We start from the raw sequence: 16,548 nt of genomic DNA on the forward strand, positions 1-16,548 counted from the left end.
AAATTTATATTTAATATTTGTTAGGAACTTGCTTGCAGATAGTTTTTTCTTGGTGTTTTTAAAAATCATCACAACAGCCAGACTGTTACCATAACTGTGTCAACTGAAAACAACATCTAGCTGACAGTTGTCTGTCACTCCTGTCACAGATGGAAACATGTTCATATACTATATAATGAGATAAAAAGTACTGTGACATGGACTGAGTTTCTGACTCATCTTTTGAAAAAAGAAAATATGTGGGACTCATTTGTACATAGCACAGAGAAATACAGAAAGAAATTCATTTATCATATCACATACATTTGCTCTTGTGATTCAAATGTCTTTTATTGTCCCTATAGGTCTTACTGACTCAAGCAGACACAAACATAAGTGCATGACCCCATGCACACTCATGCTCCCCATTGTCTCTTTTGCTGTTAATTCTCCACCAAGGTAGAGTTGGTGTTATCTTAGATGGAAGAATACTCTGGGCCTCTCCTTCTCCTCCTCTCCTCAGATATCCCAATATAGTCTATTTCTATCCCTGTGTCTCTCTGCTTTCAGCAAAGTGCCTCTGACGTCTCTCTCTATGCACTAAACAGATGACGGCTGTCAGAGATGGTTATTCAGCCGAAGATACAACCACGAACCAACAGAATTTAAATAATGCCTCCTCTCGCCTCAATCACTTAAAGAAAGCAAAAACAAGACAATCGTTTGTGTGATGAGTTTTCACATTTCTGTCCCCTTTTTGCTAATTGAGAGTCATTATTATGATGAGATGTTATTTATGTGTGCAAAAGCAATTAAGTAATGAGACATAAATGATGATTGGGAGAGAGAGGAAGAGGTGGAGACAGAGTGTGAAAAGGGCAAAGTGGATAAGGAATGATGGGAGCAGCACTGGGAAAAGGGGATTATTTACGAAATTCATCTCTGAAATTGCTGAGTCACTGGAAGAGAAAAGCTGCAGGCCAGCTCTCTTTCTCTGTCCAGTCACTTCCTCAACCACAAGCCTCACAGCTTGTCCCTACTGCCACTGTCACACACACACTCTGGGCACACACACACACACACACACACACACACACACACACACACACACACACACACACACACACACACACACACACACACAAACAAATGAAACAGATGAGTGCAGAGAAGATGAAGCATTTTGTGACCCCACAGCTACCCTATCTTATTATTGCAGCCGTGTTTTTGTCATGTAGACTCATTAAAACCAACAAATGACAAACATTGCAGGAACCAGTAACAAAATCAATATCCTTAAATCTCAAGTAACAGATTGTAAGCCTTGCAGTCAAATGACGTACATCTGCATACGTGTTTGACATCAGTTCCTGTTTTGCTGAACAGCATCATCACAAATAGACCCCTTGCTATAGAAGGCATCAATTCAGATGAAACAGGTTGAAGGTTTAGACACTTGACACAGATGGCATTTTGTAGCTCTGAGCAGTGCATATCTGCATTTTACTTCCACTATGTGCGATGGCGTGCTATGAAAATTGCCCTGCTGGATATAGCTAGCCATATGTTGTGCTACTACTAAAAACCTACGACTTAGTTTGAAATTCCAGTTCACATGCTCCACTTACTGGAAATCCACAGTCCTCCGGAGCAGAAATTAGTGTCTGCAAATCAGTGATTAGAAAGCTTGATAATCCTATCTATTACACTGCTCAGTGAGCAGAAAGCATTTATTTGATTGGAGAACTAAATTGATAGTAGCACACTAGTTTGTACTGTGCTATGTTTATATGGTTTTGAGCATTACCAACACATTTTTATAGCTGTGGTAAAATAACACACACATGAAGCTATTACGTAGCCTTAATACACACAGGAGCCATAGGCTAACAATGCTATCAGCAAACACAATCAATAATCGATTGGGAGAGCAGCACCTCCTGCTGTCAGTGCAGCAGTGACAAGAAGAACCCACACAGAAAAAAGAGAGAGGAGAGGAGAAGAATCTGATGTGATACAGTATGACTCAGTGCTATGAAGTCTGAGTTGGTTTATGTAGGGATTAAAGGATTGAGAAACAAGGAAGAGAAAAGCAGACAGACAGAGTCCACTAAAAGGCTAGAAACCTGCTGGGGAAACTACAGGCACGGCGCTGTTACCTGTGGAAACAAACCATAATCAACTTTTGATGCCGTTATGTATCTCGAGGGCGCCAAGATCCATTTGTTTTTAGCACTGTTACTATCTCAGCTGAATATCTCAAATTGTTGTTTTATGTGGATTAAAAAGAGAAATGTCTGTGTCCTCTGAGGTGGATGGCACACAGCCAGCAACTCCCGTAAGCAGACGGTGTCAGATTGCATCTCCACCACAGCTATCTGCTCATCAATAACGCAGAGTCCTGTTGAAGTGTCCTTGAGCAAGAAGCGGCACGTCTCCCATTCACTCCAATCTCTTGGGATGACAGCAAAAGGTAATTGGTTCAGAGGGCAAATTAACTGAGAATGCACTAAAGTTGCTGGAAATGTACACACACACAAACAAAATCCATCAAAAACAATGCCAAATGTATTCTATAAAGAAAAGTATGTGACACATATAATGCATTGGAAATAAGAAATATCTTCATTACTGGTGAGAATGATACATTCATTTGAGTTCATATTCTGGGAGTCTTTTTACAGGTGTGGGAAGCTCTCAGTGTCAACCCCCTGGAAATATATTATCTAAAGAAGCCACTCTGTTTAAGGCTTTTTACCATCTTTCGAGTCTTTGTTCCAGTCTCCTTTCTCCACCAAAATAGGGTTATTTCCATCTAGGGTTGCATCTTCAACTTCTCACCTCTCTTCTTTCCTTTGCACAAAGTTGCATGTTAATGCAGGTGGTAAAGCTGCCAGTGCTTTAACGCTTCACCCATGAAACTGCGTTAGAACTTGAAGACTGATCTCTTGAGTGGTTTGTTCTGAACCTATGTGGAAATGTTCAATCGACTGACAGATGAGTGAGACTCCCTGTCTCTTGCAATTCGTCAACATCTACTTTAATGATCCGGGCAGTCAAATTGCAACTGCCAATTGCCATCAAGTCTGGTGCTCTGTGGTGTTTCCATGCCAGTTCATAACAGAGTTATATTAAGTTCACGTCAATTAAACGTTGTGACATTGGTATGAATAAGTTACAAATACTCGGATTAGGCTTTGGGCCTCCAGGCAGTACATCTAACAAGTAGAGGTTCACTGAGGAAAATCTTTTATTGAATAATCTTAGCGCCCCCTCACAATCTCACAAAGCCCATCTGGTTTGGAAAAGTGGTGTAGGTTGCATGTGTGTGTTTGTGTGGCACCTGAAATCTTTTCAGGAAACAGTTTTAGAATCTCTAGCTGCAATCACATTGATTTTGTATTGATCGTGGGATCTCTGCATAAGACCTTTGTTAGCATTTAAATACTAGTACTTAGATGTGAATAAACATATAAGGGGGAGCAGTTGATTCATATTGTAGATACTGCAAGCAGGTCATTGTTCTGAATTTCCTTCGGTAAATCTCAACTCTCGACACTTAAACATCATTTAAAGAAAAGTCTCGAGCAGGTTGAAAAATTTGTGAAGTGAATAAATCCAACTAGGTTTTTCTAAGACTCACATCCCTTGACAATCTTCAGATTTTTTATTTGTCATAAATTTGCCATGAGGAAGCAGGAATCAAGTCTCATACTGTCATTGGTTTGATTGAAGAGTTTTATAAATAAATAGATTCAAATATATATATAAAGGTATATATCATATATATATATGTATATATATCCAAAAAGTCTCCAAAAATAACAAGACCAAATTGTATTCACTTTACTGGATTTAAAGGCAAGTGACAGGCAACTCAGGTGTGTCAAGTTAAATCTAAAGTCCCCACATTTTTGACTGGAGTCTGACCAAGGTCACCATGTGACTAAAAATATTAATAGAAATTCCAATAACTGCTTTGAGGTTGAAATCATATTGTGTAAGGAATCTACTGTAAAGTAATAATATAATTTCTTTTCTTTGTGCAGTACCTGAGCTGATCCACTTACAAAGTGTAAGGTGAATGGTAGAACATATTTAAGTTCTGCATTTTCAAACGACAATTACTTTTGTTCAACATCCTGTGTATATATCTGTATATATGTATATGAGTCTTTATATGTATGTATGTATGTGTTTATTTAAATACATACAGTATATACTGTATATGCCCATGAAAATAATGTATTTCTCTCCCATGTCGCTATATTTCACATATGCTTCACTTTGTTTTATGATATACTCTGGCTGGTTAAATTGGGGTCAAACAATGCCATGTCACACCCAGGAACAAAAGAACACACACAAACGTATGTCGACACACTGTCGTGCATTCCTTTCTTATTTCAGTGGAAGAGTTAATTAGAGTTGTGCTTAACTGAAGGCAGATGTACTCCACCTAATTCTTGGGGTCAATTAGGTGTGACAGCAAGGGCTACACAATCCTAAAACCCAATTAATGAGATGATTTGCTTATTATCGCACTGACAGGATATAATTACACAGAAACATTTAGTGTTATGGTTAAGTGGCTCATGGCAAATGCTGGGGCTGTTAATTGTGTAGTTGGTCCTAGTTCTGTGGCACTTTATTTATACTTACATGCATGAATCATTGATGTCAAGTATAAAAACGCAACCAATTCCCAGGTACATGAAGTACATGGCCCAATAAATCTTTACAAGTGCAAAGATCTATTGAACATTATCTCACTTGTCGGCTGCAGAATAGAGCAGTAGAAGGCCTCATGAGAGCCTGACCCCGCTTCATCTCAAAATATGATAATGCAAACACATGGATCTTATGTTGTGACAATGTTGAACACGGACCATCTGGAATGGGTCGAAGTGAATAAACACACCGTTGATCATTTTTCTTTTTGATCTGGTAATCTGTGATCATTTTAAGCACTTGGGAAACCAGATCATCTTGATGATTATATGACGACTATTAATAATGAATTATCCGACAACAATACAAACATTATTTCCATCTTAAGACTATAATAAATAAACTAATGTAAAGGGATGTCATATTTGATATTGTTTCACTTATGCTGTTTACTGAATTGTCTGCAATTATAGCATTTTATTATAATGTAATTTCACATTATATGATGCATACAGTTATTACAATACTATGTGCATTAAATAGCGTGAGTTATCTTAAACAGCTTGTAGTACCTAATACAAGTAGTCAGTTCTAGTAACTTCACTAAGCAAGTAATAAGAGTCAGCGTATTTGAGGAAGGCAACCGTGTTTGGGCACATATTCTTTCGCCTATATGTTTTTCACATACACACATACACAGACCCACCCACATACATTTTTTTTTTATGCTCTCTTGTGAATTCACAAAGTCACATTTGATTCAGCTCCAGACATCCAATGATAAAGTCCTTACACGCCATCCCCGTAAAGCAATCATAGTTCAGTTTGCATAGGGATGTTACTAATAATAGAGACAATGAATCAATGGACACACAAACACACACACACACACACACACACACACACACACACACACACACACACACACACACACACACACACACACATGCACACACACGCACACACACATACACATTGTACACACATTGTACACTAACCTTGGATTGACTTTTAGTCTGCTGTGCAATCTCCCTGCAATACTTGAGAAAATCCTACAGTGGGAGTATACAGTTTATGTGTATTCGCATGTGGATGGTGTTGACTTAGGGTGTAATGGTGCACCATGACTGCGTTTTGAAAAGAATGAAAGAATACAATATTAAGATGAAAATGTATTACAAAATGTGGTGGACTGAAACTAGGAATATCTTATTAAAACTAGTTGTTATGCACAAATTTGAGATAGCTTTACTTTGATAAATAATGTTAAATGAATACTACTATATACCAACTCCCAATCAGGAGACATTGTACATTCTACTTAACTACAGGTTACTTTCATATTATAATTCTTCATTGTGTCTAATGAAACTCCTGTATCAATAAATTACTGATCTATCTATGCATCTATAGAGACCACATGTTGGACAGAATGAGTCAAAATGCTGTTTTTTTTCTATTCTTTCTTCGTATTATAAAGCGATGTATCGTGAATCGATGACAAGTCTTGTGTGTTTGTGTTTGTGTTTGTGTTTGTGTTTGTGTTTGTGTGTGTAATCTATCAAAATTATTTATGAATTTGCCTCATTGTTGCAAATCTATTACTGTCTTCTTCATCCAAGGATGCAAATAGAGGAGACAGACATCTGAGAGAGGTTTGTGGAAGAAGAGGCTTAGAGCTCTAATTCTGGAGATAAGAGGTCATGGAGTCCCAGGGATTGGCGATTACTTTTTCACCTTCTCAAAAGAAAAGAAAAATACATTCATGATTGGTAGAGATACAGCTGTTGGTTTGTGGTGTGCTGAGTTGAAGGTTCAAATGCAAGTGTTTCTTGAACATCCAGGCCTTTTCTGTTGCTGTGACAACAAGGACAAGCGGAGGCAACCTTGGATGCTGGACAGCTTTGTGTCGATAGAACACTGGCATTCTAACAAAAGATGACAGCATTACAGTGCTTCAAGAATGACTCACACCTTACAGCAATTCTGTCGAGAGCAAATCTGAAATATCTGTGGTCAAACTGTTGCAATCCAGAATTACAATTTAATCTTTGGAAAGGAACGTCCTAAGCTGTGTCCATTCAGACCATCATAAGTTATAGCGGCTATTGAAATGCATGTCTATTCATTATATGAGTCAACTGAAAACAGTTCAAATATTGCTTGAACCGTAATGGACTGAAAACAGTGAAGTGGGGTTAACCAAACTCAAATATATTTATTTTGTTGTTACCGAGCAACGATCTCAGTGCTGGCTTTGGTATCAAGATCAAGAATATTTGTCAAACAACTCTTACATTATTATGCAGAATATAAAAACCTCCCTTTATTCATTACAAATGTATGACCATGTATGTGCATTTAAACATATTGAAATATATTGCAAACTAAATAAAAAATAAATATATTGTATGTATGATAAATATTGGGGCTTGCATGGTGGTGCAGTGGTTAGAAGTCCTGAGTTCTCCAGTTTCTCCATTTACTTCACGCAATTCAAAAACATGCGGTAGGTAACTTCAGGATGCCAAGTTGTCCATAAGTTTGAATGAAAGAATGGATGGTTTCATTTCTCTATATGTGATTCTGTGATCGACTGGCAACCAGGCCAATGACATATAGGGTAGGTTCCGGCCCCACAACAACCCCTGAGAGCAAGGTAAGTGTATGGGCAAGGGGATGAATGAATGAATGAATTGTAACACTTTTATTCAGCTACAATCAGCATTATTGCCCTATGTGTGTGTGTGTGTGTGTGTTTGTGTGTGTGTGTGTGTGTGTGTGTGTGTGTGTGTGTGTATCACCATACATACATACGATAAAAGACAAGCAGTCGTTCAGGAACTGTTGAATACACCTGCTCTGTTGTATCAGTGAAATAACAAGTTTCATTAATTTCACATGCTAAAATTTGAGCTTAATATGAATGTCTGGGTTGATGAAGAAAGTATTTGTACATTATTTTAGTCGTTTTTTTTCTGTAGCCACTGACAGCAGGTGACTATTTCCAAACCAAATTAGTTAAATCGATGACACTCGTGAATCATACAACCGTAATTAATAAAGTAACACTTTGTCTTCCAAAAAGATGCTTTTTGTTACTGCATCTTTTACTCTCCCAGTGTCAGCCAGTCAGTTGTAATCGCACAACGTCAATGGCAGTGAATTTGTGTGTAGTGTGACATCTTGTGGTGAAAAAGTGAAATGTGAAATTTGAATCGCCCACCTTCCTACGTTCACCCAGTGTCCTCGGTGACACACACACACACACACACACACACACACACACACACACACACACACACACACACACACACACACACACACACACACACACACACACAATATGACATGAATGTATACGTAAAGACGTATGCTTCACTGTGTCTTCCATGAATATCAGTTTTCTGTCCATTAACGTTTTGATGATTATCAAAAATATATAATTTGTTGATCAGATTTGAAATCCGAGCCACAGAACTGCAAACAAATAAAATCGTGTATAATTGTGACGCAGGTAAATTCACAGGAACCACCGTCAGAGGCTTGTCCTAACCTTTAAACTTTTCCCCTCAAATTTCATACCACATTTATTGGTAACAGTAACCCCTTATTAAATGCATATTTAAAGAAAAAAAAAAAATTTAAAACTAATTATTTTCCAAAATTATTATCACAATTCTATTTTTTATGTTCCTGTGCATATCACTGCAACGTAAATGTATACGCATATATGCGTAGAAGAGTTACATAATCATAATTTTTCATATTTGTAAATACATACATATATATAATGCTTAAGTTGTTCGGGTGCTGTGGTATTAGAGTGGTAAAATCATGTTTAGGTGCATTAAAATGCGGACTACAAGCCCCATAATGCACTGATACTTTTTCGCGCTTCCTGGTAGTTGTAGTCCGCACATAGGGATCATTTCCGTGTATCTAGCCTACGTTAGGTGGTGGAATCTGCTTTGCAAAGACAAACGCATGTGAAATTATTGATCAGGTAGGGCAAACAGCGTATTCTCCCGGGTCCTTCCTATAGAGTTCGATGTGAACATTAAAACAGTCTATGGATTTCTAAGGGTCAGTTTTATATTTTACTGGGAAACATTAAAGCTACAGCCCGGGTGCAAAATCAGCGCTTACATGGCGATGCATTTCCTTTTGTTCAGTTAGCTTATGTGTAGAAATGCAGCAGCCAGGTTCTTCGAATTGTTAGTCACTTCACATAAACAGTGAGTGGGGGAATCTACTGACGCTGACTGGTTCCAGTTGTAGACATATTCTTGTGATATATTTCAGACAAAGCATTCACATTTATTCAGCTAACACTAGGCTTTTTGAAGTTTAACATTTATTAGCCACACGGCGTTAGCTATTTATAAAGATGTTTATGTATCAAACGTGTAGTCTCTTTAGCATTAAGCTATTACGGTTAGCTTTAGCATTTGGCTTGTGTGGGTTATGTTTACATCCGGCACTTGGGGTCTGTTGGCTAATTTGCATGAGTGGTTGATTGAGCTCAAGGCAGCAGATTAATTGGAGTTTCAACAGAAAAAGTCATGGAAATATTGCGTGATGTGTCAGATCGTTTTGTTATAATCACTAACTTGAATTTTCTATGTGTCACGCAGGACTGTGTGAATTTATGGAAACATGTCAAAGAAACGGGGCAGGTAAGAAATCCAAGTAAATGTTATGATGAAACCCACTTAAGAAGATTTCATGTGTGGTCCAGCTGCACAGCACAGCACAGCAGTATTGTGCTGTGTTAACAAATTGTTGCAGACCAGAATCAGGAAAACAAACAATTGTACATCCTTTCAGTAAGGGTTAGGTTTCTCAAAATTTTTTTTAAAGAGAAATAAAAAGTAACTTCTCCTGTTTAAAGTTTGAAGAGTTGCTAACAATGTTCAGAATCGCTGTACGTATATATTTTATGTCTTGTGTACGCAAGCATTTTTGATATAGGAAAAGAACATGTAAATGTTAATTTCTCAAATTCAATGTAACGTTTTTTTAATCATTCTGAATTAGATAAAACTGCATTGTTGTTTGATATTATCACATTGTGTTACCATACCATAGCTAAAGGCTACGCATTTTAATATCAATTGCATCTTCAATGCTGTTTAGTATTTTGCCAGTTCGTTGAAATCTGTGTGTGTGTGTGTGTGCGTGTGTGTATGTGTATGTGTGTGTGTGTGTGTGTGTGTGTGTGTGTGTGTGTTGCAAATACCAGTTGAGCTTTCAGGCACTAGTTGGATGAAGTATTTATAACGTCACTTTTATTAGGTTTGTCAGTCTGTCTGCTTCACAATTGCATTTTTTGCAGCAATAAAGAGACCGGGAATTCCAAACCCACAACTTTATTTAATTTCATAAGTAGAAATTGATATTTTTCCTTGACATACTTTGCAGCTGTGGGGGAATAAATAACATACAAGACAGTCGTTTGAAAATCACTGTTTCACCTTAGTATCCTCTGTTGATTCTCACTTTTGAGAGAGTGGCAGATTTATTGTTGAATGGTCTCCAATGTCCCCATAAAAAGCTGTTTGTATTCATAGTATTTCCATGAAATTGTACAAAGCCACATTACTGGGATGAACAAAACCCTTTAGATTAATATATGTCACACTGAAGAATTAAAAAGAAAAAAAAAAAGAAAAGTCACGAGATGTGCGACCCAAAACCTATTTATGGCCAAACAGCGTAATGCATGTGTGCATGTGTTGCGTATCTTCTCATTTTTATATTTCGTTTATATTTATGTTTACATTAAGTTTTATACACCACTGTCATCCTGGTCTTACAAATGTCAGACTTGCTAGCGATGCACTTATTAACTCTAAACAGTCATAGTTTAAGCGCTCAGTGATGTTAGTGGTAATCAAGTAAGGTAAAAGAACCAAGAACAGTAACAAACACTTAATGAAAAGCAAAGATAATCAAAATGTAGTCCCTGTCAAGATGTTGTTTCCATGGATACAAAAAAAAAATGCAGTTTTACTTTCCCACCATGAAGCACTTCATCCCACCACCCTGGTTTTCCATCAGAGGCAAATGTTACAAGGAAATAGTGCCTTGAATAAGACAAAATGTGCAGCTGTATTGGAATTAAAGATAACAATTGAACCAACCCCCTTCCTTTTTGCCTCAGCCAGCACTATCTCCAGACAGTCTTAATTTCAGTGATTGATTTATGATATAGTGAGGCTCCTCCCTGATGCTACTGACATTGAAGGCTTCAAACAGGCGTGGCTGAATAAATGACACACTCAGGTTTTAGTTTGCCTTTTTACAACATGTAATTAGACTGAATTTATGAATGATCTATTCTGTGTTAATTATGATAATGTGTTAGGAGTCCCTAACAATTCATTCATAAAAAGATATGACACAAGTCGGAGATTAACTGCAGCACTTTCAAGTTTAGACACTCATTTCCTGATAGCATGACAGTTGAGAATATTAATGTGTGTCACATGCTCACACCATTGGGTGCACAGGAGACATTTCTGGAGGAGAAAGCTTTCATTTGCAAGAAGGAAAGAAACAATTTGATATCAGAAATATTTGCAAAGAGTGCTACACGTTTTTTTTTCCATATCATAGGGTAAAAAATTGTAAATGAGATGTATAACATCCTTTTATCCATAGTAGAGTAGAATTAACACAAAAAGGCAGCATGTTTGGTGCTGATCAGCTCTTCAGGAGTAATCAAGATATTTGACCCAGTCTGTTCAGAGAGCTGTAGGATCCTTCCAGAGCTAATATTGATTGAAAAGCTTATTATGTCAAAAAGTGTTATCCAACTGTATCCAACATGTGCTCCCAACATTTTCCTCACAGGAAGCGTAGCAGCGAAGAGTTGAGTGAAAGCTCAGCATCGACCCTCAGCCCAGACCCTGATAACCTTCTGGGCCGCAGAATCCAGCACACCTGGAGGGAGAAGGGTAATGTGACTAAGTGGAAAGGCACAGTTTTGGAGCGACTCACTGTCAACACCTCCCTCTACATGGTCAAATATGATGGCTTTGACTGCGTTTATGGTATTGAGCTGTTCAAAGACAACCGTGTATCCAACCTCCAAGTGTTAGCGGAGAAAGTTGGTGAGTGTCATTAAATCCATGTCACATTTTTACATCAATTGTTAAATGACAATACTCGCCAGATGCCAGATAACTTTGTTGATTTACTGTTGTCTTGTTGCCAGTAACACTTTGTGCAGTGTGGGCAACATTACATGCAACTTTGTTGTAATTGTTGTCAAAGAAATCACTTGCAGCTGAAATTAGTCTTTCCATTTTATATTTTTCAACCCATGTTATTTTTCAGGCTAATGTGAACTAGGCTGAAACTCAAAATGTCCAGGGTCACTGCATAAAATACCAGCTCATGGTGCTTTGTTTGCATATTTAGATCATATGCTAATGTCTTTATGTACTACGTCACTTGGGATCTATAAAATATTCAGGTTAACAGGCCCATCAAAGTGTCTTGTCCTTCATGCAGTGAATAATAAGATCAAGGTGCCTCCTGGGGCAGAGGAGCTAGTAGGCCGGGCGGTGGAGCATCTGTTTGAGAAGGAGGATGGTGAAAAAAATGAGTGGCGAGGCATGGTACTGTCCCGAGCCCCCATCATGACCCATTGGTATTACATCACCTACGAGAAGGACCCAGTGCTATACATGTACCAGCTGTGGGATGATTATAAGGATGGAGATCTTCGTGTTCTGCCTGAGTCAGGTAGGGATTGCAAAGCTAATTGTTCCTTTGCAGTAAAACCCCTACTGCTTCCTACATCATGCTGCAAGAAAGAAATAATCCACATAAGTAGACATATTCAACATTTAAGCCCCTAATGTCTATCCTCACCCTCTTTTTTTTTTTTTTTTTTAATGTTTTTTTTATTTTTTTATATTTTGATTCGACTAGAATAACACTAGGAGTCTCCGAATGACTCTGGTAAAAATTAACATATCTATGAAACTTTGTGTTAATATTGAAGATAGTGTTCATATCACAGGCTTTATCAAATTATATGTACAAGTATGCAAATAAGGCACTTTATAATTAAATACGGAGAAAGAGAAAAGAATGAAAATTTCACTGTGGAAAGAAGAGTGATAGGACTTGTCATTCATTACCTTGCTGCTCAATGATTTACTGATTTTATGATGACTGGCATTTGTATAAAATAGGGAAACAGATGGCAAACTGTTCTGTGTTTATGCCCTCAAGTCTTTCCCAAAATGCATGCAGGGTTGATCAAACGTATTCATATGTGAGAGTGGGTTTCCTCTTCCGAAGTAGGAAGTGCGGTCAATGTGGTGTTGGCGTTTTAGCCCACAGCTCTCTCGCCACATAATTTACCAGCTTACTATAACACTGAACTGTTGAAAGTAGCATGTTGGTCATATAAACCCGAAGAGAGACTGAACACAGTGGAAATGAATGTAAATGTTAATTGCAATAACGGAAATGAGCTTCCAGACATTTCTGATTGTTAAGGAAAATCACAAGGAAACTATTTGGCTGAGGTCAGTGTCACAGATCACAAGCTTGCTTGGTCAAGTCAGTTTTTATTTATATAGCTGAAAATCACAGTTTCCTTCAAAGGCCATTTGCAGTCTCCTATTGCCAGACCTATGATTTGATTGCGGAAAATCTCCTAAGAACATTTCAACATGGATAAAAAAAATAGGAAGATAACTTGTGAAGACTGTCAGAGGAGCGGTACCTCTCCCAGGATGGACAGACTCAACAGATACCACATATAAAGCAAATCAACAAAATGACAATATACTTAAGGTGAATGGAATTTGTCTGATAAATGTACATTATTAATAGTACCGGGTGGCTTCCCAGGTTTAAACTTCATGTGTTGCCCAAGCTGTACAACCCCATTTGTACAACCCTGAAAAAAAAAAGCTTGCCAGTGATCGGCAGAGAGTCTGAGATTTGACCCCATAGGTTGTTATTGTTTATCCGCTGCACAGGTGAAGAAAGATAAATCAGTTACCATTCTTATTTTTTTGCATTTCTGATTTGCTTTGTGTTACTTTATGAAGCAGACAGTTCACAGTGTTGTAGACGATATTTAGGCTCAGTGTTTTTTGTGGCTCTTTAAAGTTTGGATTAAAAATTAACCCACTATTGTACAAATGTGTCTCTGCTTACCTTCTGTCTGTATCTGATTCAGAGAACAAACACCTGCTTCCAGCTGACAGGAAGCCAGGAGAAGAGCCAGAGAGCCTTGTGGGTAAACAGGTGGAGTATGTCACGGACAACGGTCTGAAGAGGACTGGCTTGGTCATCTACCAGGTTCCGGCCAAGCCCACGGTGTACTACATCAAATATGACGATGATGTCCACATTCACGTCTACGACCTGGTGAAGACCACCTAGTACTGACTGTCCGCCCTCGTCCACAGCTGATGGCTCGCCTTTGTCCGAGCTGTCTTTACCCGTCATAGTGTTACAGAATTTTTTGTTTGTTCTTCAATGAGACCAAGAGCCTTGTCTCATTACGTTTTTTATTTTCCTGGCCTCAGGAGCTTTATTGTCACTCATGTTATGAAACCTCAAAGCTTTTGATTTTTCTGTAAGTTAACCTTGGTGTTTGACTAAAAGATCCTCTCCAAATGTAAATAAAAAAGATGGTCTGAGACCAGTTGTATAGCCCAGATGAAACAGAGCGAGATGTTAAATGATACTTGTATAGTCCAACTTTCAACTCCAAATTCATACTTTTTGTAAGCAACACACAAGTAGGTGAATCAGGTTTCTTATGGATACCTCTGTGTTTTATGCCATTTCACTTTTATAAGCCTGTGCTATTTATTTCATCTGGATTATCTGGCTGTGCTGCTGGTAACATTTTGGCAAAGACTTGTCTCTTGTGCTTTATGTGTGTCACTGGGTAGGCCTCAGTTTGTTGAATATAAAGGTAATATTCATTTGACCAATGTGCTGATTTTTACAATCACGGTAATCTTAGATTTCAGCCGAAGTGAATAGGCGTTGATGGGACCTAACTTGAGTCTCACTGCATCCATAGAACATGAAAAAGTATTGTATCATATTTCTGTTTCATTATGTAAACTGCAAGTTTTCTACTCTATAATATATCAATAATGATGTTTGTCAAGTTGTTTCAACTATGTTTGTGCTACTTACTATTTATGTCGTTAAAATTGGCCAACTTTGTTTAGTACTTTAAACCGAAGACTTTCTCATTTGCCAAAACTGAATGATGTGACATGATATATTCAGGCCTCAGTATATTGTTAATCGTGACCCTAAATGTTTTTTTTTCCTGTAAATATAATCTGAAATCATTTTTAAGAACTCAAAAGACGTTTGAACATTATTTTCATTTCCACTTTTTTTTTTTTTACTGTCTTTGCTATGGTTGTATTTGGTACAAAAAGTACAGCACATATATTGGATTTTCAGGTAATATAAAGCACAATTAAGCAAAGAGGTATGACAGCGGCCTACTGGAGCACTCATATTAAAGCAGTTTGGGGAGTTGGGTCCTGCTGTTTAGTTAAACAAATTTTAACAAAATGGGCTAAAAACATATTAATTATAGTAGCATTATGACGATTTTTGCAGTTGAGTAATGACATAACATGAACAATTTTATGAAGGCCCCAGAATATTAAATGCTAAAATCATAAATATTTATTTAGCCTTTGGCTTTCAGAATGGACTGTGGTTCCTGATCCACTGGAAACATTTGTTGTTTTGTTGACAAATATTTCTCCAATGCAGTACAATTTTCTTTTCCAAAGAGTAAGCGTTTAAAAGAAGTATATTTTAAATTATGCTGTGAAATTACAATTTCAGATATTTATGCTAATATCCATTTAAAACAAATTCACCAAAAGCAAAAAATATACCCTTGTGTGTGCCTGCGGCTAAATACTGATGTGAGTATATAATGTCCAAAATGTTAACATGCTTACCATGTTAACTTTTGATGATAGCATACAAACAATTGCAATTACTCCCCCCTCCCCCAACGCTACAACAAAGCATGAGGTTAAATGTATATTATCCACTAATGGTGTATATTATCCACTAATGGTGTGTGAGGAATGTAATAAAGGTCATTCATTGTTGAGACATCTCACTCAAAAAGCACAAACATTTAACCGCCTAATGGAGCTTATTAATAAGGCCAGAATGACCAAAGTCATTGGAATTCTTCCCAGGGATTCGTGGATCTTCAAGCCGAATTTCATGTCAGACCAGGTCAAAGTATTTGCCCCTTAAGGAAAAACTCCGGCATACACAATTACATAACCGTTCTGACTAGCAAAATCACAGCAATGCTCAGGGCCATGTCAGTGGCTGGCATGGTCAAAAAGAAAGTGACTTCCAGCATAAAATGTAACTTAACATTTCCCTCTTGGTCCGCTTTCCTTTCCTTGAAACCCATTTAAATCAGGCTCCTGATTAGCATCTGTATTTAAAGGCCAAGTAAATCAGAGGAACATAAGCTGTTTATTAACGCATTGGCTGCTCAGGATCTGAACATCGGTTTCATTTCACAGAAAAACAAACTTCTTGCAGGCATAATGTTAACATATTCGTGTTTGCGCACCAAAAGGTGAAAAGAATATATCCTTACTTTTTACGCAAAGAGTGGTTTGCTTTTTTTTGTAAATTTGAGAGAAGCAATCAAGGACCGGAGATTCACTAATTAGTCCGATTTGATTTTAAATTGTACTGCTACTTTATTTTTTCGGTCAATGTCATTAAACATCAGGGGCGAGCCTGCAATGATATTTGTGATTATTTCTTCAAAAAGCACAATCTGCCACATGTTGCAGGCTCTGCCTTAAATCCTTAACAAGGCCGCAAGCCATCAAATGTCAG

The 16,548-nt window shown here is 37.6% G+C and overlaps 1 protein-coding gene across 1 annotated transcript; it reads left to right on the top strand.

The window, feature by feature from the left end:
* Positions 1-8,563: 8,563 nt before the first annotated feature.
* Positions 8,564-15,792, top strand: LOC147218977 (spindlin-Z-like). Its single transcript, XM_086173000.1, has 5 exons — positions 8,564-8,656; positions 9,288-9,329; positions 11,509-11,768; positions 12,172-12,405; positions 13,862-15,792. Exons 2-5 carry the CDS (start codon positions 9,310-9,312, stop codon positions 14,065-14,067), a joined length of 720 nt encoding a protein of 239 aa, XP_086029126.1. The 5' UTR covers positions 8,564-8,656; positions 9,288-9,309; the 3' UTR covers positions 14,068-15,792.
* The last annotated feature ends 756 nt before the right edge of the window (positions 15,793-16,548 follow it).

Source organism: Fistularia commersonii, chromosome 25 (genome assembly GCF_037954325.1).
Source record: "Fistularia commersonii isolate RoL2024-O1a breed Wild chromosome 25, RoL_Fcom_v1.0, whole genome shotgun sequence".
In the NCBI taxonomy this organism is placed as follows: Eukaryota; Metazoa; Chordata; class Actinopteri; order Syngnathiformes; family Fistulariidae; genus Fistularia; species Fistularia commersonii.